This window comes from Lepus europaeus, chromosome 9, assembly GCF_033115175.1.
Source record: "Lepus europaeus isolate LE1 chromosome 9, mLepTim1.pri, whole genome shotgun sequence".
Classification (NCBI taxonomy): domain Eukaryota; kingdom Metazoa; phylum Chordata; class Mammalia; order Lagomorpha; family Leporidae; genus Lepus; species Lepus europaeus.
The window spans coordinates 85,094,976-85,122,827 of record NC_084835.1 but is presented as its reverse complement, the minus strand read 5'-3'; the positions used below and the strand labels follow the sequence as shown (position 1 = coordinate 85,122,827).

Genomic DNA, 27,852 nt, shown 5'->3' with positions numbered 1-27,852 from the left:
CTTCAATACATATCACCAACAAAAATACCAATTAAAGAGGACCTCACAGATAGGCCCTCAGTGAATCCCTCAGGAAAGCCATTCTTAGAATTTGGACATCTATGGTTTACTCACCTAACATTGCTAAAATCAAGTCTCTAGTTTGTTTTTTTGTTTTTTTTTAAGGACATGCTCTTGTAGCAATGTTTTGAACTTCAAAGGCACTATTTTTTTTTTAAGATTTATTTATTAGAAAAAGTTATAGAGAGAGCGAGAGACAGAGAGAGATCTTCCATCCACTGGTTCACTCCCCAGATGGCCACAATGGCTGGGGCTGGGCCAGGGCCAGGCTGAAGCCAGGAGCCTGAAGCTTCTTTCAGGTCTCCCACATCTCCACAGGAGCAGCCCCATGAGTAAAAGACAACCGGGACAAGCACAGGATACCATATTCCTAAGGTCAGAGAGAAAAAAGGTAATCTCAAGAAGGGGCAGCCTGGCATGCAGTGACAGCCTGAGGATGGGAAGAGGGTATCCTCACAAAGAGCAAGTGGATAAACATGAAGTCAGAGCCAGAGAAGGGGGAGTACAACTTAACCACAAAGGTATGGACTGATGAAGGATGTCAAAGGGTAAGCAGAGGGAAGACAATATCCAAGCAGAGAGGATAGTCCAGCATAGAATCAGAATCAGAGAGGACTGAGGAGGGCATTTAGGTAACGTGTATTTAGCTTGTATTAGTATGCAAGAACACAAACAGGGAGAAAGGAGCATTCATGGGAGGGGAATGGTGGACTGGAATGGGGAGTTAAGAATTCCAGCACAATAAGGAATGCAGTAAGTAATGCAATAAGGAGTGCAGGCAAGGGAGGAACCACAGAAATGGAGGATTAATTATATACAGGATGACTATGACAAAAACAGGAAAGATACTAAAGATAGCAGAAATAAGGTTTACCAATGTTATTGAAGAGTTACAATTAAAAACATTTATTTCAATAACTCACGAACATACACCAAGACCATATTCTAGACCATAAAATAAATCTCAAAAGAACTGGAAAAACCGTTCTCTGATCATAAAAGAACCAAACTAGAAACCAATAATAGCGTCTGGTGTTGTGGCACAATGGGTTAATCTGCTGCCTGTGATATGAGTATTCCATATTGGAGTGCAGCTTCAAGTTCTGGCTGCTCCACTTCTGATCTATCTTCCTACTATTAAACCTAGGAGGACAGTGGATGATGGCCCAAGTGCTTGAGCCCCTGCCACTATGTGGGAGATCCAATGGAATTCCTGGTTCCTGGCTCCTGTCTATCCTAGTCCTGGCTGTTACCGGCATTTAGGGAGTGAATCAGAAGATGGACAACCAATCTTGCTCTTGTTCCTGCTCTGCCTTTCAAAAAAAAAAAAAAGAGAGAGAGAGAGAGAGAAAAGAAACAAGCAATAGAAAAAGAAACCAGCAATAGAAAAATAAGAGTAAAATCTCCAAATGTGTGGAAAATTTACAATACAGTTCCAGATAAATCATGGGTCAAATAGGAAGTCTCAAAGGAAATTTTGAAAAATATTCAGAACTGAATGAAATTTTTTTTTTGACAGGCAGAGTTAGACAGTGAGAGAGAGAGAGACAGAGAGAAAGGTCTTCCTTCTGTTGGTTCACCCCCCAAATGGCCGACACAGCCGGCACACTGCACCAATCCGAAGCCAAGAGCCAGGTGCTTCCTCCTGGTCTCCCATGCGGGTACAGGGCCCAAGCACTTGGGCCATCCTCCACTGCATTTCCAGGCCACAGCAGAGAGCTGGACTGGAAGAGGAGCAACCGGGACTAGAACCTGGAGTACCAGTGCCGCAGGTGGAGGATTAGCCTAGTGAGCCACGGCACTGGCCAACTGAATGAAAAACACAGCAAATTAAAAAATGTGAGGTATAGTAAAAGTGCTAAGAAAAAAGGCTATAGCACTAAACGCTTACATTAAAATGGTCTCCAAGTTGTTATCTTAACAAACAACAAAAAGCAAAGCAGAGTAAACACAAAGCAACAGGGAGGGAAGGAATAACACAGATAAGCGGGAAAAAAAAATCAATGAAACAGAGAATAGTAAAAAGAGAGAAAAATCAATGAAACAAAAAGCTATGCCTCTGAAAAAAGTTAATGAGATTGGTAAACCAAGCAAGACTGATGAAAATGAGAGAAAAGATATAAATCCTCACATCAGAATGATGTGGAATTTCTTGCAGAAATTAAAAGGATAATAAGGGAATACTATTAATAATTTTATGCTCATAAATTCAACAACTTAGAAGTGGAACAATTCTTGCAAACCACAAATCCCTAAAGCTCAACCAAGATGAACTAGATAACTTGAATAATCTTATAACCATAAAAGAAATAGAACTTTTAATTAAAAAGTTCTTCAAAAAGAAATCTCCAGGCCCAGATGGTTTCACTGGAGAATTTTAACACTTAAGTAAGAATCAACATCAACCTTCCACAATTTCTTCCAGTAAATAGAAGAGGAAATATTTCTGAACTCACTTTTACGAAGCTAGCATTACCATTATAACAAAATCAGACTAAAATAGTAGAAAAAACTATATACCAATACCTCTCATGAGCTTTGAGATAAAAATGCACAACAAAATATTAGCAATCTCTTGAGGAAAGACAGGAACTGTTGGTAAAATGGTGCCGACCTATCTGTGGTCCTAAACCCAGCCTGCCCTGCTTAGTCAGGTGACCAAATGGCCCAACCAAAGCATCAGCTCCATGTCCACCGTAACAGGATTTGTTGCTCTCTCTTCCTACCTCCTGCAAAACAATAACAGGACCTGCTTCCCCACACATGTGCTCTCTCTCGACCTCTCTCTCTGGACCCCTCTCCTTCTTTCTGCCCTCTCCCTCCAGACTGTCATGTTTCCCCCACTCAACAATAAACCTTCCCTTTAACTCCAGTGTCGGGTGTGTTTTGTGGTGGCCTTCAGAAACATCGTGTCTGCATTCCTTGTAAGGCCAAGGATGCTGGGAACAGTGATCTCTTGCCTTAGGTTATGGGAAGGCTCATGCCACAGAGGGCCTGGATGTCTTGTTCCGGGATAATGGGTAAGGGTCTGTTTATCCCACAAGATGTTCCTCTCCTCATGAGGTAACACCTGAGACAAACGGGTATGGGTCTGTTGGTCTCACAAGATGTTCCTCGTTGAGAGATAGCCTGATACATACCACCACATAGGCGAAATTGTGCTGATGTGAACAAAGATACAACTGCTGATGCAGCAAGGCTGAATGTTATCTGGAGAGAATAAAAGCCACCGCCAGGAGAGGCAAAGAGACAGAGACATGAGACATGGCTTCTCTGCCTGCGGAGAGGCTCCCTCTGGCCCCTACTTTTGCATAATCTCTTGTCTTTGTCTTTATTTACTGCACTCCATTCCCTCTTCACCCTGGAAAAGTTGCTGAGCAGGTCTCAGTAACCAATGACAAAAAAATTACATACTATATGATCCTATTTATATAGCCTCCTCGAAATGACAAAATTAAAGAGATAGAGAGCAGATTAGTGGCATCTAGGGATTACAGAATAAGTGAGTAAGGGAAGCAGCTGCATCTTTAAAAAGCACCAGTGATCCTTTTAAAAGAACTGTCTTGTAGTTTAAATAGTGGTGGTAACAGAAATCTACCTATGAGGTAAATTGCAAAGAGCTAAATATACTAAATATATAAATACTAAATATAGTTAAAGTATCTGCATTGGTGAAAACTGGGTAAATGGCACATGGGCTCTCTCAATATTGTCTGTTTACTTCCTTCTTTTTAAAAATTTTTTCGGAGGCAGAGAAGTGGAGATCTTCCATCTGGTTCACTCCTCAAATACTCAAAAGAGCCAGGGTTGGGCCAGGACAAAGCCAGGAACTGGGAACTCAATCCAGATATCCTATGTGGGTAGCAGGGACCCAACTACTTTGAGCTACTTGCTGCCTCCTAGGGTTTATATTACCTGGAAGCTGGAATAGAGAGCCAAAGCTGGGACTCTACTATTTCTAGCAAGTACTAGTAACTCTAAGATAATCTCAAAATAAAAAGGCTTTATTTTACCATCTGCTGTTTCAATTTGTTTCTCTGAATATTAGATAATAAAATAAATATACATGAGTCCATACAGATTAAAAAGGAAATGAAATAAACACTGAAATAAATAAATAGGGAATGAGGAGCTGCTCACCCCTAAATACAAATTCCAGCAAACAAAAACAAAACAAGTAAGAGAAAGATAAGGTTAGTATTGGGATATTACTGTAACAGTTGTTGAATGCAAGTTCCTCCAATGGATGCTTTTAGAAGTAGATAAAGGTTGAAGAATAAATAATGTATTTGAATTATCCCAATGAATTACCACCTAAGATGTACATTGATCACAAAGATAAAAATACTAACTTTCCAGGGGAAAACCTAGCATACTTCACATTAACCAAATGAGCAAAGTTAAAATGACCAGTAATAAACATCAATACATCAACATCATGCATCTCTGGATATAATTAATTATAAAGTAATGTAATCATGAGAAAATGTGAGGAAATCCCAAAATGAAAGGAATACTACAAAATATCTGAATAATCCTTTTCAGAAGTGTTACATCATAGAAAGCAAGGAAAGACTAAGGAACTACCACAAATGAGAGAAAAAGGAAAAATAGAAAATGACACTAAAAATAAAAACAATGAAAGAAAAATGATTTAAAGTTCATAAAAATTTAAGACTTTTATGTTTCAAAGGACACCATCAAGAAATTCAAACAGCAACCATAAAGTGAGAGAAAATATTTACAATCATATAATCTAACAAGTTCCTATATAACCAGAACAGATAAAGAAAACTTATAATTCAACAACAATCCAATTAAAAAATGAGCAAAGGATTTGGACAGGCTTTCTTCAAAGAATATTTTCAAACAGTAACAAGCACATGAAAATACTCTCAACATAAACAATCACTAGAGAAATGAAAATCAAAACCACAAGATACCATTTTTCAAATCTTCTAGGATGGCTATAATCCAAAAACTGGAAAACAAGAAGTGTTGGCAAGATATGGAGCAAACTAACACAAACGTTGCAAAAGGAAGAAAACAATAAAGTTAAGGCAAAGATAAATGAAATAAGAATAGAAAAACAGGGTCCAGTGCTGTGGCACAGTAGGTGTGATGCTGGCATCCCATATGGATGCTGGTTTAGGTCCTAGCTGTTCCACTTCTGATCCAGCTCCCTGCTAATATGCCTGGGAAAGCAGCATGGGAGGAGACCCAGAAGAAGCTCCTGGCTCCTTCCTTCAGCCTGGACCAGCCTTGGTCATTGCTGCTATTTGGGGAATGAACCAGCAGATGGAAGCACACGTTCTCTGCCTTTCAAATAAATAAATATATTTTTTTAAAAAATCAAATTTCCCTTTTAAAAACAGACTCTATAAACAGAAACAAACACTGGTTCTTTGAAAAGATCACAAAGTTGACAAATCTTTGGCTAATGAGGAAATTAAGAGATGATGTAAATAAAATTGGACATTAAAGGGGGGACATTACTACCAACCATAAATAAAAATGTTTATAATATTAAGAATAACTGAACTCAACAAATTATTGGACAACCCAAATGAAACAGAAAACTTTCCATAAACAAAACATTATACAAACTGACTCAAGAACAATCAGAAAACCTGAACAGATATATAACAAGTAAAGAGATTGAATTAATAATAAAAATCTTTCCAACAAAGACAAGTCAAAGATCAGATGGCTTCACTGGTGAACCCTACCAAACACTCAAAATATTAACATCAATCCTTCTCAAACTCTTCCAAAGAACTAAGGGAAAGCAACACTTTCTAACTTATTCTATGATACAAAATAGAGACATTACAAACAAACAACAACAAAACTATACACCAATATCCCTAATGAATATAGATTCAAAATTCCTCAGCAAAATACTAGCAAATCAAACCCTAAAGCATACGAAAAGGATTATATAACATGACCAACTGGTATTTGCCGCAGAAGAGTGAGGATGATTCAACCAACATAACATACCACAGTACTAAAGGAAACAAAAAAATGTGAACACACCAACTGATCTAAAAAGAGTCTTTGATAAAATCCAATGTTTCTCACAATAAAAAAAAAAAATACTAAAATGGAAGAGGAAGAAAATTCCCTAACATGACAAATGACAATCAAGGAAAACCCACAACTAACACCTAACTAACTTCTTACTAATATCTTGATGAAAAACTGAACGCTTTTCCAGAAGTAAGACGAAGATGGTGGTTGTTCCTAATCCACTCAACAAGTACTGGAGATTCTAGCCACAATGTGAAAGGAAATAAATAGAGAAGAGAAAGAAATAAGACATGCAAACTGGAAAGAAAAGAAAAATTAACTCTCTTCACAGATGACATGATCATATATCAAGTAAAAACTAAAACTTTTTACATGTAGATGTCATAGCATTTAATATGGAAAACACACAGGATTCTAACAAAAACTACTGTAGCAAGTGGATTTTAAAAGATTGAAGGATATCAAGTCAAAATTTTAAAAATCGACTGTTTCTTCATCTGAACAATCAAATGAAATTAAAAAATAAATGCTTAATTAAATTTTAAAATAACACCATTTACAATGGCATCAAAAACATAAAATACATTAGAATGAATGTATCAAAATATGCGCAGGACTTTTTTTTTTTTTTGATAGATAGAGTTAGACAGTGAAAGAGAGAGAAAGGTCTTCCTTCCATTGGTTCACTCCCCAAATGGCTGCCAAAGCCAGAGCTGTGCTGATCCAAAGCCAGGAGCCAGGTGCTTCTCCTGGTCTCCCATGTGAGTGCAGGGGCCCAAGCACCTGGGCCATCCTCCACTGCCCTGCTGGGCTACAGCAGAGAGCTGGACTGGAAGAGAAGCAACCGGGACTAGAACTCAGCGCCCATGGGATGCCGGCGCCGCAGGCAGAGGATTAACCAAGTGAGCCACGGCACTGGCCCATGCAGGACTTTTATTCTGAAAATTACAAATTTGTGCCGGCGCCGTGGCTCACTAGGATAATCCTCCGCCTTGCGGCGCCGGCACACCGGGTTCTAGTCCCGGTCGGGGCACCGAATTCTGTCCCGGTTGCCCCTCTTCCAGGCCAGCTCTCTGCTGTGGCCAGGGAGTGCAGTGGAGGATGGCCCAAGTGCTTGGGCCCTGCACCCTATGGGAGACCAGGAGAAGCACCTGGCTCCTGCCATCGGATCAGCGCGGTGTGCCGGCTGCAGCGCGCCGACCTCGGCGGCCATTGGAGGGTGAACCAACGGCAAAGGAAGACCTTTCTCTCTGTCTCTCTCTCTCTCACTATCCACTCTGCCTGTCAAAAAAAAAAAAAAAAAAAAGAAAGAAAGAAAATTACAAATCACCACAGGAAAATTCAAATAAATAATATAGTGATAGCATGTTTACAGATTAGAATACTCAGTAAAGCTGTCAATTTTTGTCAAATTGATCCATGAATCAAACACATCCCTCCAAAAATTGCAGAAGGCAATTTTCTTTTAAAAGTTGACAAGTTGATTCTAAAATTTATAACGAAATGCAAAGGAACTCAGAGTCAAAACAATTTCCAGAAACAAAAACAAAGTTTATTTCAAGACTTAAACGAAAATTATAGCAATCAAGTCAGTGAGGTAGTGGCATAAATAAAGACATATACTTCATCTGAAAGAAAGAGCCAAGAAACAAATTATGTATCTAAGGTCAACTGAGTCTGACAATGAGGCTGAGATAAGTCTGCAGAGTCTTTTCAAAACTTACAAAGAATGTCTTCACAATTTTGCAGTGAGCAAGATTTCTTAAAACAAAAGAACATAAACCACAAGAGAAAAATGATAATTAAACTTCATCAAAATAAGAATTTTGTTTTTCAAAAGGAAACTATAAAGCACATGCTGGGGGAAAAGATATTTGACAACTTCTATACAGAATTTATGAAGAACTCTTAATCCCTCAATATTAAGAAGAGAATGTAATGGATGACAAAAATAGGAAAAAGATTTGAACAAACACTTCACAAAAGAATGGCAAATGATCACATTAATCATTGGGTAAACACAAATTAATTCTACATGCATATACCTTTGGACTCATTAGAATGAATAAATTTTAAAAGAATGAGAATACTAGGAGTTGGTCTGTGGAGGAGTGTGAAATGATAAAACACACTGGGAAATAATACAAGCATATTGGGAAATCCTTGGGCAGTTTCTTACAAGGTTAAATATGCCCTTGGGGCCGGCATTGAGGTACAGCAGGTTAATGCCCTAGACTGAAGCGCCGGCATCCCATATGGGAACCGGTTCGAGATCCGGCTGCTCCACTTAATCCAGATCCCTGTTATGGCCTAGGAAAGTAGTAGAAGATGGCCCAAGTCCTTGGGCCCCTGCACCTACGTGGGAGACCTGGAAGAAGCTCCTGGCTCCTGACTTCAGATTGGCACAGCTCCGGACATTGTGGCCAATTGGGGAGTGAAACATCGAATGAAAGATCTCTTTCTCTCGCTCTCGCTCTCACTCTCACTCTCTCACTCTGTCTCTGTGCCTCTCCTCTCTCTATGTAACTCTTTCTAATAAATGTCTTTATAAAATAAATAAATAAATAAATAAATATGCACTTAACATATGCAGATGATTTTTACTAGAAAAAATGAGATCCATTATTTGTACATGAATGTTTACGGAAGCTTTGTTCATAAGAGGCAAGAACTGGAACAATTCATAGGTACATTGATAGATCACCAGATAAATAATTAAGGCACAGTCACCTGTACAATAAATATTATTGAACAGTCTAAAAGTGAACTACTCTTATACACAAGAAATTGAAAACAACTTTAAAAATTATGCTGTGAGACGTTGGTGTTGTGGCAGTGGGTAAAGCTGCCTCCTGTGATACCAGCATCCTATATGGGTGCTAGTGCAATTCTGGACTGCTCCACTTCTGATCCAGCTCTCTGCTAATGGCCTGAAAGAAGCAGTAGAAGGTGGCCTGAGTACTTGGGCCCCTGCCATCCACACGGGGGAACTTAGATGAAGTTCCAAGCTTCTGGCTTTGGCCTGGCCCAACACTAGGCCATCTATGGAGTGAATCACTAGATGGAAGATCTCAATCTCAATCTCAATCTCTCTCTCTCTCTCTCCCTCTCTCTCTCTCTTCTCTCCTCTCCTTTCCTTCTTCCCAACTCAGGCTTTCTAAATGAATAAATAAGTAAATAATTTTTTAAAAAAGGTTATGTGGTGAATAAGCCAGATACAAAAGATAAAATATTATATGATTCCACTTATGTGAGGTACTTCCAAGAGTCAAACTCATAGAGATACATAGTAGCACCATAGTTACCAGGAGTAAGGGGGAAGAGGAGAATGAGCTACTATTTAACAGGTACAGAGTTTCAGTTTGGATGAAGAAACATTCTGGAAATGGATGATGGAGACCATTGCACAGCAAAATGAATATACTTAATGCCAGTGAATGATACATTTAAAAATGATTACAATGGCTAATTTTATGTTATGCATATTTTACTTCACACATAATTATGTTGAATGAAAGAAACCAGAGAATAATAAGAGTCCACACTGTATGGCCATTTATATATGGTGCATCAAAACATGTAAAACTAAGCTATAATGACTGAAATCACATTAGTGGTTGCCTGGAATGGAGGATAGAGGAAGGAACTAAAACCATCTAAAGGTAACTTTTTGAAGTGACATAAATGTGTATATTGTGAAAAGGATGTGTTATATATATTTGTCAAAACTTACTGAAATATACACTTAAAGTAGGTACATACTGCTGCGTGCAAATTAGTCTGATATACTTATAAATAGATAACAGACTGATGAGCAAGCATGTTTGATGAGAGAATGAAATACAACAGAGTAGAAAATAATATTATAGACTTCTCTCTATGAATGAAGTTATACTGCAGAGCACAAAGAAAAAAAAGTGGCTACAGGGAAATATATGATCAAACGAGTATTTTTTTTCTTAAGATAAAAGAGAAATGAGTGTATTTGATGCCAAAGGGAAAACAGCTATTTGAAACAGGGTTGGAAATTTGGAGGAAAAGAACATAAAGGCTTGGGATGCTTTGTTGCCAGAGCCCGAGGTATACAGAATTCTATTCTCTACAAACCTATTTCAGTGAAAGAGTTTTGCAAAAAATAAAGAAAATGGTTTGGGGAGAGTAGGTAGAAAAAAAATCAAACTGAAATGCCCTATAGCAGAAACTTGGCATAATTCAAACAGCCAAGAATGTCCTGTAATCCTGTGGTCCTGTGTACTCCTATGGTCCTGTGTATTAATAGAAAATACAGTAATAATGGGATCTTTAGCAGTATAATCAGATTTATACTCATACTGATCTTATAACACACTGAGCTTCTACCAAAAAATTACCAAGAAATTATCATTGTGCTAGGAAACAAAGGATTATAAAAAAACAAAATAATATGCTCTGATATTTCCAGTATTCTGCAAGCGAGGCAGCTGAAATGAAATGGGGCAATAAGGAAAATAATGGCCACAAAAGATCATTAATAAATAGCTTTTCAATGCCATCAAACAAACATGTGCTAAGGACATCTATAGCCATCTCTGTGGTAATAGCCTTTTGAGAAGATCATCTTCAAAATATTGAGAATAAAAAGAACATTGAAGCTAATGAAAACTCTACGTTAGGGACTACAATAGCCAAATAAGTCTAATGCAACAGTTCATTGCTTATCTCAAGTGGTATATCAAATTCTGATTAAGGCATATACTTTGAATTCTCACACCCTATATTGTGTACCAAAACCACCTCACTCTGCACCCCACACTTTTTTTTGTTCATCTGTGAAAATGATGGTTCTGTGATTTTTAAAGATTTATTTATTGGGGCCAGCACTGCTGCACAGTAGCTTAATCCTCTGCTTAAGGCGCCGGCATCCCATACAGGTGCCGGCTCTAGTCCTGGCTGCTCCACTTCTGGTCCAGCTCTCTGCTATGCCCTGGGAAAGTATTAGAAGATGGCCCAAATGCTTGGGCTCCTGCACTCGTGTGAGAGACCCGGAAGAAGCACCTGTCTCCTGGCTTCAGATCGGCTCAGCTCTGGCCTCTGTGGCCATCTGGGTTGTGAACCAGTGGATGGAAGACCTTTCTCTGTCTCTCCCTCTCACTGCCTGTAACTCTACCTTTCAAATAAATAAATAAATATCTTTAAAAAGAGAGATTTATTTATTCATTTATTTGAAAAGCAGAAATAGAGAGAGACAGAGAAAGAGAGAGAGAGTGGGTTTGGTGCTGTGGCGCAGCAGGTTAATGCCCTGGCCTGAAGTGCTAGCATCCCATATGGGCACTGGGTTCGAGACCCAGCTGCTCCATGTCTGATCCAGCTCTCTGCCATGGTCTGGGAAAGCAGTAGAAGATGGTCCAAGTCCTTGGGCCCCTGCACCCGTGTGGGAAACCTGGAAGAAGCTCCTGGCTCCTGGCTTCAGATTGGTGCAGCTCCAGCCATTGCAGCCAATTGGAGAGTGAACCATTGGAAGGAAGACCTTTCTCTCTCTCTCTCTCTCTTTCTCCCTCTCTCTGTGTGTAACTCTTTCAAATAAATAAATAGATCTTTAAAAAAAAAAGAGAGAGAGAGAGAGAGAGAAAGAAAGAGAAAATCTTCCATCCGCTGGTTCATTCCCCAAATGGCCACAACAGCTGGGGCTAGGCTAGGCTGAAGCCAGGAGCCAGGAGCTTTTTCTGGGTCTCCCACATAGGTGTGGGAGCCCAACTGGTACTGTCCCAGGTGGATTAGCAGGGATCTGGATTGCAAGTGCAGCAGCTGGAACTCAAACTGGCACCCAAATGGGACACTGGCCCTGCAGGCAGAAGCTTAACCTTCTATGCCACTGCCCCGGCCCCAATAGGGTAACTTTTTAACTTCAATCATTTTATAAAAGCCTCTACAAACATTATTTTTAGGCCTCAATATGAAATACATTTTGAAACACATCTTATGCCTATCGTTAGTTCAAAGAAAAAGAAGGAAAGTTCTACTATTTCCAAACACACAATTGAATGAAAAAAACTAGCACTATTTTTTATCAACTTTTACGTATGATCTCTCCCTAAATTCAACTTTTACAATTTATATTAATACAGTTCCATTTATATCTTCATTCATTAAGTACTTTTTTTTTTTTTTTGGACAGGCAGAGTTAGACAGCGAGAGAGACAGAGACAGAGAGAAAGGTCTTCCTTTTTCTGTTGGTTCACCCCCCAAGTGGCTGCTACAGCCAGCACGCTGAGCCAATCCGAAGCCAGGAGCCAGGTGCTTCCTTCTGGTCTCCCATGCGGGTTCAGGGCCCAAGGACTTGGGCCATCCTCCACTGCACTCCCGGGCCACAGCAGAGAGCTGGACTGGAAGAGGAGCAACCAGGACAAACTGGCGACCCGACAGGGACTAGAACCCGGGCACCAGCGCCGCAGGCGGAGGATTAGCCAAGTGAGCCATGGTGCCGGCCATTAAGTACTTTTTTAAGACCCCCAAAACTACACATGTATGTTGACAATAAAATTATATACAGAGTAAATATGTATCATCTGCATCATTAATAAACTGGAGTACTACTTCCAAACAATTAAGAATTACCATTCTGAAAATTCAAATTGCTTATATGAAAGCTATAGGAGTTAGCAAAGTAAAGCTATTCTTCTGATACAACTATAATTTTTAAAAATTTGATAATGAAGCAAAATCAAAGGTGCCTTTGATTAAAAGCAAAACTGACCTCCTCAATAACAGAGCTAAGCTTCAAAAATTTCCTTCTTGATAGATATTTGCATCAAACAATTTGGGGAAACAAGTAAGAAAATATAAGCTGGAGAGTGGCTTGTTTCCAGTGTTTCTTTCTTTGCTTTTTAAATCTATTTCTGCAACAAAAAATGCATTTTTTCTGTCTTTGCTCCCATGCAATCAATGACATAATAACATGACAATATAAGTGTAATTTTTTTGTTCTCTAAAAAAGCTGTATTTTACATAATAATGCATTTTATATAAGGTTTTGTCTCACCTGGCCAGTTCTTTAATTAAGTTTGCAATACGTCTTTTGTCTTCAAGACATAAATCTTTCAGTGATGCACTCTTTGTCTCTCCTTTGCAGAAATTCTAAAACAAAAGAATAAAAAAAGATAATTTTAAGTCTTTTTGAGAGACTTAAAATAAGCATGGGAAGTGAAATTTCTTAAGTATCTTTTATCTGTGGAACATCATCTACTGGTTTCATTTAAACCAACTGTGAATTAAAAACAGGCTATGGAACTGTCCATCTGTCACCAGGGGAGAGCACAAAATTTACACAAAAAAGTACACAGAATGAACTTCAAAGCAAATGCTGTTCCTGCTTTAAATACTAGGGAATGTCAGGGAACGACAGTCCCTTGGTGAATGCTACCAAAACACCTAATGAAAGACAGTGAGAACTTTTCTTTATGGGTGTATTAAGGTTGGCAACAGAGGCACAAGTTACTAAGCATTTAAAGTATCCCGAGTTTAATTCCAAAGGGTACTAGACCAAAGAGTAGTAACAGTAATAGTTAACATCTAAATTTAGTGCTTATTGCATGCCAGTAATATTCTAAGTACTTTTTATTTATTATCCCATTTCATTTTCGCAAAAATGCTATTAGGTAAGTATGATCTCTGTTCTATATTAAGGGTACAGGTTACAGAAGATCCCAGGTGCTAAACAGAAAAATCAAGATTCAAACATAGCTTCCACAGTGTGTACTCTTAAATACTATAGTATACGTCCTACCTTGTATAATACAAAACGTTCTCCCCAGTATTTTGGCATCATTCAGAAGAATCTTAATGAAATTCAGGGAGCCCAAGGAAACCACTTAACAAGTAAAAGGAAGCAACAACTATCATCATTGGCATTTGTGCGACCACCAAAGTCAGTCAGTCCAATTATTCCAGGTAGCCAAAAATAACCAAAGACCCTGAAATGAATCCTGGAATTAACAATAGCCAAAGGTGGGAAAGACAGGGAAGGAAAAGGGAAAGAGAAGATGGTAAGAAGGAGCTGGTTCTAGAGTATGTTCAATTTACGATGCCAGTAAGACATCTGTGAAGAAATGTCTAGGCAGAAGATGGAAAGGTACACCTAACTCTAAAATCAGAGAAAAACAAAGATGCAAAAGTCAGCATATGGTAGTATAGATGTTTAGATTGTTATTGTTTATTTTTCTTCAGGTTTGAAATTTTTCTTCAATATAGTTACATTAACTTTTTTTATTTTTTATTTTATTTTTTTTAACTTTTATTTAATGAATATAAATTTCCAAAGTACAGCTTATGGATTACAATGGCTCCCCCCCCCCATAACTTCCCTCCCACCGACAACCCTCCCCTTTCCCGCTCCATCTCCCCTTCCATTCACATCAAGATTCATTTTCAATTCTCTTTATATACAGAAGATCAGTTTAGTATATATTAAGTAAAGATTTCAACAGTTTGCCCCCACATAGCAACAGAAAGTGAAAAAATACTGTTGGAGTACTAGTTATAGCATTAAATAACAGTGTACAGCACATTAAAGACAGAGATCCTACATGATATTTTTTAAAAATTGATTTTCTATGCAATTTCCAATTTAACACCAGGTTTGTTTTTTTTTTTTCATTTTCAATTATCTTTATATACAGAAGATCGATTCAGTATATACTAAGTAAAGATTTCATCAGTTTGCACCCACACGTAAACACAAAGTGTAAAAATACTGTTTTAGTACTAGCTATAGCATCACTTCACAATGGACAACACATTAAGGACAGATCCCACATGAGACGTAAGTACACAGTGACTCTTGTTGTTGATTTAACAATTTGACACTCTTGTTTACGGCGTCAGTAATCTCCCTAGGCTCTAGTCATGTAGTCATGAGTTGCCAAGGCTAGGGAAGCCTTTAGGGTTCGCCGACTTCGATCTTATTCCGACAGTCATAGTCAAAGTGGAAGTTCTCTCCTTCCTTCAGAGAAACGTACCTCCTTCTTTGATGGCCCCATTCTTTCCACTGGGATCTCATTCACAGAGATCTTTCATTTAGGTCTTCTTTTCTTTTCCTTTTTTTTTTTTTTTTTTTTTTTTTTTTTGCCAGAGTGTCTTGGCTTTCCATGCCTAAAATACTCTCATGGGCTCTTCAGCCAGATCTGAATGCCTTAAGGGCTGATTCTGAGGCCAGAGTGCTATTTAGGACATCTGCCATTCTATGAGTCTGCTGTGTATCCCGCTTCCCATGTTGGATTGTTTTTTCCCTTTTTGATTCTATCAGTTAGTATTAGCAGACACTAGTCTTGTTTGTGTGATCCCTTGGACTCTTAGATCTATCAGTGTGATCAATTGTGAACTGAAATTGATCACTTGGACTAGTGAGATGGCATTGGTACATGCCACCTTGATGAGACTGTATTGGAATCCCGTGGCACGTTTCTAACTCCACCATTTGGGACAAGTCCGATTGAGCATGTCCCAAATTGTACATCTCCTCCCTCTCTTTTTCCCACTCTCATATTTAACAGGAATCACTTTTCAGTTAAAATTTAAACACCTAAGAATAAGTGTGTGTTAATTACAGAGTTCAACCACTAGTACTGGAACAACAACAACAACAAAATACTAAAAAGGATAAAGTATTACATTGTACATCTAGAGTCAGGACAAGAGCTGATCAGGTCATTGTTTCTTATAGTGTCCATTTCACTTCAATAGGTTTCCCCTTTGGTGCTCAGTTGTCGCCAATCAGGGAAAACAAATGGTATTTGTCTCTTTGGGATTGGCTTAATTCACTCAGCATGATGTTTTCCAGATTTCTCCATCTTGTTGCAAATGACCAGGTTTTATTGTTTTTTACTGCTGTATAGTATTCTATAGAGTACATGTCCCATAATTTCTTTATCCAGTCTACTATTGATGGGCATTTGGGTTGGTTCCAGGTCTTAGCTATTGTGAATTGAGCTGCAGTAAACATTAATGTGCAGATGGCTTTTTTGTTTGCCAATTTAATTTCCTTTGGGTAAATTCCAAGTAGTGGTATGGCTGGGTTGAATGGTAGGGTTATATTCAGGTTTCTGAGGAATCTCCAGACTGACTTCAATAGTGGCTTAACCAGTTTACATTCCCACCAACAGTGAGTTAGTGTCCCTTTTTCCCCACATCCTCTCCAGCATCTATTGTTGGTAGATTTCTGAATGTGAGCCATTCTAACCGGGGTGAGGTGAAACCTCATTTAAAGTTAAATATCTCTCTCTCTCTCTCTCTCTTTCTCTTTGCCTTTCAAATAAATCTTTAAAAACAAAAATAAAGTTAAAAAGATTATTAAAAATACAAATCCAAGGAAATTGGTATTGAGTTTTAATTTAATTAATTTGACTAATTTAAATTAAAGCTGGAATTTGAAAGGACAAGAAGGAAATCAAAAGTATAACATATTGTGAGATAAAAGAACAAAGAAACAATCTGAAAATATAATTACAAACCATTTACAATAGCATCAAAAATAAAAACATGTGCTGATTTTATAATTCCATAAACAGATGAGATCCAGAATAGCCCAATCTTGGAAAAGACAAATAAGGTAGGAGAACTTAAATTTCCAAATTTCAAAACTTACAGAAAAGCTAAAGTAATTATAAGCCAGGATAGTAACTACATAAAGATAAAAGAATAAATTAATGGAACAGAAGAGTACAGAAATAAGCCCTTACATTTATGGTCAACAGATTTCTGACAAAGGTGCCAAGACAATCAAAGGAGAAAGGACAGCCTTTTCAACAAATGGTCTGGTACAACTGGATATCCACATGCAAAAGAATTGAGTTGATTTGGGCCAGTGCTGTGGCACAGTAGGCTAAACCTTTGCCTACAGCATCAGCATCCTACATGGCAGCAGTTCGAGTCCCAGCTGTTTCTATTCTGACCCCAGCTCTCTGCTTATGCCTAAGAAAGCAGTGGAAGATGGTCCAAGTGCTTGAGCCCCTGTACCCACATGGGAGACCCAGAAGAAATTCCTGGCTCCTGGATTCGGGTCGGCTCAGCTCTGGCCATTGTAACCACTTGGGGAGTAAACCAGAGAATCGAAGACTTTTCTCTCTGTCTCTCTCTTTCTAACTCTACCTTTCAAATAAATAAATAAAATTTTTAAAAAAAGGATTGAGTTGATTTGCCACCTATCACTATATACAAAAATCACCTCAAAATGAAACATTAAATATAAAGACCAACTTATAAATTCTTAACAGAAAATACAGACATAAATCTTTGTGACATTGGATTAGACACCAGTTTCTTAGGTAGGACACCAAAGTACTGGATATAAAAGAAAACAAATTGGACTTCATCAAAATTAAAAACTTTTTCTTGCAGCAAAAGACAATAAGAAAATGAAGATAATGCCTAGATTGGGAGAAATTATTAGCAAAGTATACATCTGATAAGGGACTTATACACAGAATCAAAAAATCAAAATAAAAAGACAATTCAAATACGATCAGACAAGATATTGTCTGAAGAATATATACAAATGGCAAAGATATATAGAAAAAGATGCTCATCATCTTCAGTCATTTGGAAAATACAATTTAAAACCATAAAGAGTGATTCCAAGATGACAGAATGGCAACAGGGTGGTCTGCTCTAGGCTAGTGAAAAAATAGCAAAAAAAAAAAAAAAAGTAGTGGAGAAAGTGCATTCTCAAGGGAGAGTTAGAGGGAAAACTGCAGTGGAGATTCAGTGGAAGGAGAAATGCCATGGATTTGTGTGGAAGGTGCACATGCACAGCAACAAGCAGGAACACAACAAATGACCCCAGCAGCCCTGAGCCGGAGAAAGCACCAGCTTTGCAGAGCAAGGCAAGATCGTTCTGCAGTGGCCTGTGCCACTGCTGATATAGCTAAAGGGCGAGCCTAGCAGACTACACTGTCTTTCAGCCCAGCCCAGAACCCTGAGGGGACATGGTGCCCACTTACTCAGAGAAAAATGGGGCACATCTGTCTCTCCCCATCACCACCACCACTACCCCCCTGCCCCGCCAACAACAGCACCCAGCAACTGGCTAAGAGAAGGCAAGTGCTATTTTGGACATAAGTAGGTAACGGCTGCTGCAGTGCAGATCTTGTGCGCCCACTCCACAACTGGTGGGAACAGTTGCCACCTTGTCAGCAGAGAAAAACACAGCAGCTCCAGTACACGAATCTGGAAACGGGTGGGGAGAAGGAGCCATTCTGACGTAGTATTGGCTGCAGACTCTTGCACGTGCCCAGCGTGATTGTAAAATGAGTAGGGCTGCAGTCGGCGGGAATAATACATGCATGTGATCCAGAGATTTTACCGGAGAGAAAAACCTGTGCTCCTAATCGACTTTGAGTCTGCCGGGGAGAACTGACAGGGGTCTAGACACCCACAGATGATTGTGAAGTGCTCCTGGCCTCTCAACATGGCTCCAAGAGTCTGGGGCTAAAACTGCCTCGGCAAAGCATCCACAGGCAGCCGGCTCTGGGAACATCTGCCTCTCCGTGGACTGGGCAGGCTAGTGAGGAAGAGCTGGTCCTCTGCACCCTGTAACTGGGGGAGCCTTGTGTGCTGAGACTGCGGGGACTCAGAGACTGCAAGAGAGGGTGCCTACTTTATGGCTAGGAAAAGGCCAGTGAGGATCTGGATAATTAAACATAGTCCTAGAAGAGAGCCAAAGTTTCATCAGGCAGAGATATTTGATGGTGCTGGAAGATCAATTAGGGAGTGATTGACAATTTTTAGTAATGGTTGTGTTTTACGAATGTTGGTCATTAGGTTCTTATAGTTGAATAACAACGGTGATATTTCATGTTATTGGTCATGGTTAGAGTCCACGTGGGAACTATGGCATATATTGCATTTTTATTAAGTGTTATATTTGGGGCCGGCGCCATGGCTCACTAGGTTAATCCTCTGCCTGTGGCGCTGGCATCCCATATGGGCACCGGGTTCTAGTACCGGCTGCTCCTCTTCCAGTCCAGCTCCCTGCTGTGGCCTGGGAGGGCGGTGGAGGATGGCCCAAGTGCTTGGGCCCCTGCACCCGCATGGGAGACCAGGAAGAAGCACCTGGCTCCTGGCTTCGGATCAGTGCACCAATGGTCGTGGCGGCCATTTGGGGAGTGAACCAATGGAGGGAAGACCTTTCTCTCTGTCACTCTCACTGTCTATAACTCTAAAATAAATAAATAAATAAAAGTATTATATTTGTAGTTGGTTTTGTGGGGTTTTCTTCTAAACCATCTCCAATTTATGGGGACTTGGGTTAACTGTTAGCAGTGGTGTGTGTTGTGGTATTGTTCTAAGTTTTGGTGGGTCTTTTTTAGGTTTAATAATATTTTTAATTTATTTAGGGGGGATGTTAGTAGTGTTTGGGTATACAACTGCTATAGCCACTGAGGAGTATTCTGAGACTTGGGGGTCAAATATAGTAATTTTGAGTATGTTAGTGTTGGGGGTAATAATAGGAGTGATTATACTAATGGTGATAAATGATGAGATGGAGATTGTAATTGATTTTTAAAATATGGGGGACTGGGGATGAAGTTGGTTTAATCTGAGAGGAATCTATGGGGGTAGCAGCATTGTATAGTTATGGAAGTTTGTTAATAGTTGTTGCTGGTTGATCTCTATTTGTGAGCATCTTTATTGTTATTGAAATTATTCGTGGTGGTTAAGCTAGAATAAGGATAAAACTAGGGAGACTAAGAAAGACAGAGAGTAAAATTTAATAAGGCCTTTTTGTGTTGATACAGAAGTTTGATGCAGAGATTTGAATATCTGAGATTTTTTTTGGAATTGCTTTTTCAGTTCATGTCATATCTAAGAGCAGTGTGGCTACGTTTTAGCTTGCTGTGAGATTTAGGTATGGTATAAAGCGGTGTATTGTTGTGGGGTAAAATCTTAAGAGGTTAAAGAAGTTGAATGAGACGGGTGTAGCTGGGTCTCTGGGTAATCATGGTGTAGGGCTCCACATGCTCAGAGCTCCCTGATTGCCAGGGGTGGGTCACCGCATCAGGATCTGTGCCCACAGTGAGGACAGCACAGATCTTGTGTGTGGTTCTTACAGTAGCACAGATGACCACTGCACCCTCTAAGGGCTAACACCCAGGCATTGATCACCTTGGAAATCAGGAGGTGAGGGTGTGAACACACCAGCAGAGGTGACCATACGCCCTCTTCTGTTAACAATAGGAGATCTACCATGTCCTATCTGGGTGTCATCGGGACACTAGCCCCATTCTTGACCACTGACCAGAGCTTCCAAGCCATACCCAGTAAACTTCTAGGTATAAACTGAAAGTGCAGACATTCCACTGAGCCACAGAGGCATGGTCCATAGATAAATGCCATCAGAGGAAGAAACCAACACGTATCTCCACAGATGCCTAAAAATACATGCAGCAATTCAAGAAATAAAAATAAGGACGACAACACAATGCCCCAAAGGAACAGAACAACACTTCAATATTAAAATGTGAAGATGAAGAGATTGATGAAATAGCAGGAATGGAATTCAAAAGATTAATCCCAGGATTACTCAGAAGCAATGAGAAGCAAATCCACAAATTAAAGAAATCCATATATGACATGAATGAAAATTTTTCCCATGAAATTGAGATTTTTTAAAGAGAAATCAAAATTAAATAAAATTGATCTTCTGTATATAAAGATAATTGAAAATGAATCTTGATGTGAATGGAATGGGAGAGGGAGCGGGAGTTGGGAGGGTTGTGGGCAGGAGGGAAGTTATGGGGGGGAAAAAGCCATTGTAATCCATAAGCTGTACTTTGGAAATTTATATTTGCTAAATAAAAGTTAAAAAAAAAGAGAGAAAAAAGAAATGAAGAATTAAATAGGTCAAATAAAAACTAAATTGGAAAGCCTTACCGACTGACTTCGTGAGGCAGAAGAAAGAATATCCAAGCTAGGAGACAAATCATTGGTAACTTGTCAATCAGATGAAAAAAAAAAAAAAAAGAAGAAGAAATTAGAAAAATTGAAAATTTTCTGGAGATTTATGGGGTACTATCAAATGACCCAACATATGGGATTAGGAGTTCTTGAAGGCTTGGAAAGAAAGAATGGATTAGAAGGCCTATTCAGTGAAATAATTACAGAAAACTTCCCTAATTTGCAGAAAGAAAGGGATATTCAAATACATGAGGCACATAGAACTCCATTTTCTTTTTTAAAATTTATTTATTTATTTGAAAGGCAGAGTTACAGAGAGTATGTAAAAGGTAATCTATACAAGTGAAATTGACAATTTGAGTTGCAATGATTTTGAATAGCCCTTGTCTCAACTGTTGAGAAACACTTTTTTTTCTTCATATTATTTGTTGAACTCTTTACTTAGTCTAGGGTTAATCTTATGAATATAAAGTTAACTGAAAATAGATCTTTGTGAAAAATAGAATGGGAATAGGAGGGAGGAGGGAGGAGGAAGGAAGAGAGCGTGGGCAGGAGGGAGGGTAGGATGAAAAGTATCACTACATTCCTGAATCTGTACATATGTAATACATGAAATTTGTATAGCTTAAATGAAATAAAAAAACATAAAAGAAATACCACTTAACATCTAATAGAATGACTATCGCCAAAAAGATAAAACACAAGTGTTGTTAGAATGCGGATAATTGGAATTCTCATACATTATTAGTGGGAATATAAAATGATGTAGACATTTTGGAAAATAGTTGAGCATTTTTCAAAAGCTTAAATATAATCACAATAAGACCCACAATTCTACTTCTAGATATATACTGAAGATAACTAAAAAACATATGTCCACAGAAAAATCTGCATGAGAATATTCATGGCAGGCATATTCCAAATAGCCAAAAAGTAGAACAACCCAAATGACCATTAACTGACAAATGGAAAAGCAAAACATGAATTCAAACATAAAAAGGACTGCAGTAATGACACATGATAAAACACAGAAGACTCTTGAAATCATCATACCAAATGAAAGAAGTCAGTTAAAAAGGCCACACATTGTGATTCCATTTATAGGACATTTTCATAAAAGGAAAATCTGTACAGACTGAAAGCAGATTGCTGGTTGATGGAGGCTGAGATGATTAGGGCACAGGGAGTGACTTAATCATTGGGAGTTTCTTTCTAGGGTAGTAAAAATATTCTAGAATTAGATTGTGGTGATCCACACTGAGTGAATACACAAAGCAGAAACAATGAATTGTAGGTTTTAAAAGAGTGCATTTTATGATATATGAATTATGCCTCAATTTGAAATAAAGACAGGTGATCTTAAATGAGTAAAAGTAGTAAATATTTTGGAGTTCGTACTCAGAAAAAAATGTATGACAACAGTATCACAAAAGTCAGTAGGGAGAAATTAAGTAAACACACTTTGTTGAAAGGGCCTTAATCTATCAGTGAAGTAAGAAAATATTAGCTGAAAATAGGGTGTGGTAAATTAAAGATGTATATTATAATTCCCAAATAAGCGACCAAAATAACCCCACAAGAGTGATAGCTAATAAAACAGAACAAAACACAGACTTAACTCAAAATAAGGCTATACTCAAGACAAAACAAACCAGTATATGAAAGAAACACTTTCAATTTTTGTTAAGAACTTGCAAATTCAACTATTTACTCCCCAATGTGAAATGGGTACTTGGGGGATAAAAGTGACATAAGTAAGCCTTTTGTGTCAATCACAGCTAAATCCAGTAGACTACTACATAATCACTAGTAATAAAATAAATATTAGAAAGGTCTGAAAAAAACACGAACCATGAGCTCAGAAACTTTTTCTATGAAGGGCCTAACAATAAATGTTTTTGTTTTGTTGGCACACACTCTCTATAGTAACTCTGCCATTTTAACACAAAAGCATCCATAGACAGTATGTGAAAGAATGAGCAAAGCAGTATTCCAAAAGCGTTTCATGTACGAAAAAGGTAGCAGTACCATTTGGTCCACAGGTTACAGATTTCTTACCCTGACTTAAACACTAGCTGGGGAGAGAAAATAGAACAAAAAGTAAAATAAAATGAATGAGTTATATAGGACATGTGCCAAAGGGCCTCACAGACATTACTACAGACATTAAGATGAGGGAGAAGTCAATGAGTGGGGCTACAGAAAATAAAAATCTTTATATTATTTTCCAAGTATAGGGAATAATAACAAAAAATTGTAGTGCAGGTTAACTTTCTTTTAATAAGCTGTTTTTTTTATATAAAAGTATTCATCTACCAACTAACCAATTCACAATAACAATCATAAAATATGTTTAATTATAAAGTTTCTTGCCAATTCCATTTATTAATGTCATACAGATATGAATGCATTCTTTTGACACATATCAAGGTAATACATTTTCTTAGCCAAGGCTTAAAGCAAGTCTTGATATTTTAGAGAAAACCCTTGTGGAATCTAGATACTTTCTATTCATACCCAGCTTCAGTGATAAATGATATATATGTTGATATATCAGCAAACGGTCCTGGAATCCTCTTCATCTTTTAAGAATGCATATAGATCACCTAATGTGCTTTCAAAGCTTCCTCTACCCTGTTTAGCACTTATTAAGAATGAAGAGTAACAAAAAGCTATGAAATCACTAACCTGTTCTTCTACTGAATCTCCTGCACCTTTTAGTGACTCCATGGAGATTGAAGCATCAGTCATCCTGGAAGTCTTAACTTTCACATCAGCTTTTGGATTCACCAACATGTGTCTTGATCTGATATTTCCTTCGGTAGAAATTCCTAAGGATTTCCATTCAACAAGATTTCAAAAATTATATCTTTTCATTATTTTAAATCATCCCACCCTGTCAACCTCCTGCTGAGTATCCTTTAATTTATGAGACCTGATAGGAAAAACTTTCTTACATAGTAAATAACCTTCATTTTTAAAGATACCTTCATATACAATGAATAATAAAATGGTTATATAGAAATATAGTAAAGATCCAATTGAATTTTTTAAAAAGTGCTCTGAATGTTTATAAGTCACGTTAAAACCAAGAAATTATAACATGACATAGATACTTTAAATGAGAAGGAATCAAAGATAGTTTTCAAATTAAGGTGCCTTTAATGGTTCAGTTTTACTGCTCATCTAATCACAACCAGTAAACTTGAAAGATTCTCTTCAATAAATCTTGTATCAAAAATTTCTCACATGTTTTTAGAAATATTAAACCTAGGCTATGATTCATATAAAAAAATACTCTCTTGTCTATTAATACAAGAAGTATTCCACAGGTTCATTAACCATTGACTTGGTCAGCATTTCAAACCTTAACAGACTGCCAAGTGTTCAAACAATCAACTTTGGTTTCTGATGTACTGTTATGTATCCAGTTATACCTGCAAAGTTGTCCTAATATTTTATTTTCTCCTAATACTCAAAGAGCAAAGAAGACTTCCAAAATTTTAACACAGAAGATCATACCTGGAACATATATCACTGATTGCTCTTCATCAGAAACTATGCAGGAGGACATGAAGGAAAATATTATGAAAAATTATCCAATATCCCAAAGCTACATCTCTTATGCATATCTGTTACAATTCATCATCTCTTTATACCTGGGAATTTATAACTAAGTTTTAAAACACAACTAGAAAGCAAAGGGATTGTTAAATGCAGCATAATCAATATTATTCCAAAGTTCATCTTTATATACTCACAACTATTTGGTGTGTAAGAATTTTAAAAAACTTTATTTTATAGAATTGTTATTCTCTCCTTTCCCCAAGTGAGATAAACTACAATATATGGCCTTTTGTTGCTAGGTTTCCTTTCCTTTTGAAAACAAGGAATTAAGTGCTCCTGTTTGTTCATTACTGGGAAACTGAAAAGTTATTTTAAGCAGAAGGAATAAAAACTTCAAGGTGGGCTTTAGATTTGAAGAACAAATTTAGTTTGAGGGCAAGTCAATCATGCAATCACAAAAGCAACATTTATTCTTCTGCAGTGCATCCACGATATAGCCCAAGAAGCCATACTGTTTAAAAAGTAGAAGAAATTTAACACAAAGAGAACTATTTTGAATTTCAAAAGGAGTAGTTAAGGTCATAAGGCTGTTAGAGAAAAAGAAGCAATTTAATAAGAAAGCTTTCTTTCCAGAAACTAAATTTGATACAGAACTATATCGAAATCCAGTTCTAAACTCAGATAATTTGATAATCTCTTATACTTTTGGGAAAGAAGCAGCTAAACAGATTTTTTTCCCAAATGATCTAGCAAATTTCAAAGTTTTCTGTCCTTTTTTGTTTTCAAACATTTCTAGGAAAACATTAACTATATCCTTTCTACAAAAGACTAGAATGGATTTAATAACTTGCTCAAAAAGATAATATATAATTATTTCATCTCAGTCTAAATCCTAGTAATGGAGTCTTTTGGGGGAATACTTGAACCCAAGGAACGCAGGAATATTCAGGTGGTGCTTACCATCTCAGCAGCCATTGCTTCCTAGTAACTCTCAACAGCAACACAAAATGCTAACACAGCTTTGAGATTCCGGCTAAAGACTAGTACCCCTAAACTTTCAATTTTCTAAAATATCAGGGATAGAGCTTAGAAAGTTTTAGGAGACACAAGGGGCAAGGAAACAAAAATTAGAAACCCCTACTTCAGGGAAACTGCTAGCAACTAATATGGGAACACAGAAAATTTCTAAACTCACTGATAACTAATCTATTGACTGGCTTGTGATCCATTCTAAATATCAGAAATACTATATATTTCAATGTGTCTTCTGGGGTAGTTATGCCCAAATATTTTCAATTAAAAGGCATGCTCTTATTATTTAAAAAATGGCCTTATAATATGAAATCATCCAAGTTTCACAACATCAAAAACTGATTCTTTTTTCACATCCTCAGGACCAGAACAGGGACTGTATGCACTCAATGAATACTTTCTTGCTGTTTGGAACGTGTACCTGGGAAAAAGAACCCAAGTGGGCGTGAGGTTCCAAGACAATGCTGAAAGACATGCTCCATACAACAGTGTCTTTAATTAGAAGGCAAGAATACTGATGAATTTTCAGTTTATGTCCTAAGGATGAGCTTTGGAAAGACTTAACATAACTGAGTGCTGGAAAACACACGCTTCCCTTGACTATTCACAAAGGAGCCTGCTCCCAGGAAGAGACCAACGCTGGGGAATCCTACTCCTCTTCACCTAGGTCTGGAAGCCCAAGCAAGTATTTCATCCTTTCACCTCCCTTTCAAATCTGACATCATCACTCCCATCCTTACTCTCGCTAGTAACTTTGCTCCTCATACCATTAAGAAAAACTAACCATAAATTTTCCTTAACCTTCTATTAGCATATCCAACAACTTTGCTGTTTCTACCTCCATAAACTCTCCATATATTCAGCTTTCCTTTCCTTTTTTTTTTTGATGAACCGTTTATAACTTTACATAAATCCAATATAGCCCTTATGCATACATATACACACCCCATGTGTTTTTGTTTTTGTTTCATTTTTGTTTTTTTTAACATAAGGATGTTGCTTCTGATATTCTCTTCTTTTTCCTGAACCAACCATTTTCCCTATTAAACTTTTCCTGCTGTATCCAAACCTGTAATAATTTACATTTTCAGGAAAAGAAAAGCCTCCCCTGATTTTACATCCCCCTCCAACTAGTGGCCCATTTTTGATTCGTCAAAAGTGAAACTTCTCAAAAGAGACACACTGTCCTCACCTACTCTACTCTCAATATCTAGCATTTGACAATCGTAGTTTGACTTCATCAGCCCATGCCACTACGTTTACCAAGGTTACAATGGCATGACTGTCAAACACTTAGTGAATTCTCAGCTTCTGAGTAGTTGATTTATCGACAGCATTTGCCATTGATAACCACCCTCCTCCTTAAAACACTTTTGCTTAGCTTCAAAGACACTCTACATTCACAATTTTCCTCCTCCTTTTCCAACTATTACTTCTTAGTCTCTTTAGATCCTTCCTTGCTAATAAACCTTGGTTCTTTTTCTCTACTCATTCACTTTGTGATTTCATTCAGTTCTCAGGACTTTAAATACCATCAACATGCTGACTTCCACCAAATTAATCTTTAGCAGGTGCCTAATCCCGTAAACCTGACATTGCCATTTGGAAAAGATCTCTCAAATTCAACATGTCCAAGACTGATGTCCTAACCTTCCATCAAAAACTGCTGCTCCCTTAACATTCATCATCTCAGTAAGTGGTAATTCTAATCTTGCAGCTGCCCAGGTCAAAAACATGGAGTTATCCATGACTCCAGTTTCTCTCCTATCTCACATTATTCTTAATTATTCCTGTCAATGTGACCTTCAAAACATACTAACAATCCAATCATTTCGAACCAAAACTACTGGCCTTGATCCATGTCACCTTTTCCTCTCACCAGGATTATGGCAATAATCTTGTACCAGCTCTCTCTGGTTTCTATGCATGACCCCTCAACAGATTCTTTTTCACACAGTGATCAGAGCATGTTAAACTTATGTCATTTTGCATTCAGATTAAAAGTCAAAATACTTACAAGGGCCTACAAGTTCAAGTTCTAACCACTCCATGCTAAGATACTTCTCTGATCTAATTATCTACTGCTGTTCCCCTCACTCACTCCTCATTTACTTACACTTGTTAATGAGTGGTGCAAACTCCTGCCTCAGAGCTTTTGCTTTGATGATTTTTTTTTTCATCAAATATCTTCATGGATCACTTCATCACCACCTTTAGGATCTGGGTTATAGG

At 37.8% G+C, this 27,852-nt stretch overlaps 1 protein-coding gene across 2 annotated transcripts in view; it reads right to left on the bottom strand.

The window, feature by feature from the left end:
• Positions 1-27,852, bottom strand: part of KIAA1328 (KIAA1328 ortholog) — a 345,762-nt gene that overhangs the window by 311,496 nt on the left and 6,414 nt on the right. For both annotated transcript variants that reach the window (XM_062201575.1, XM_062201577.1), the window contains exons 2-4: positions 24,544-24,579; positions 23,710-23,852; positions 13,112-13,206 (exon numbers count right to left, since the gene is read on the bottom strand). In XM_062201575.1, the coding sequence (XP_062057559.1) occupies positions 13,112-13,206; positions 23,710-23,852; positions 24,544-24,579 (274 nt within the window). The remainder of the gene's footprint in view (positions 1-13,111; positions 13,207-23,709; positions 23,853-24,543; positions 24,580-27,852) is intronic.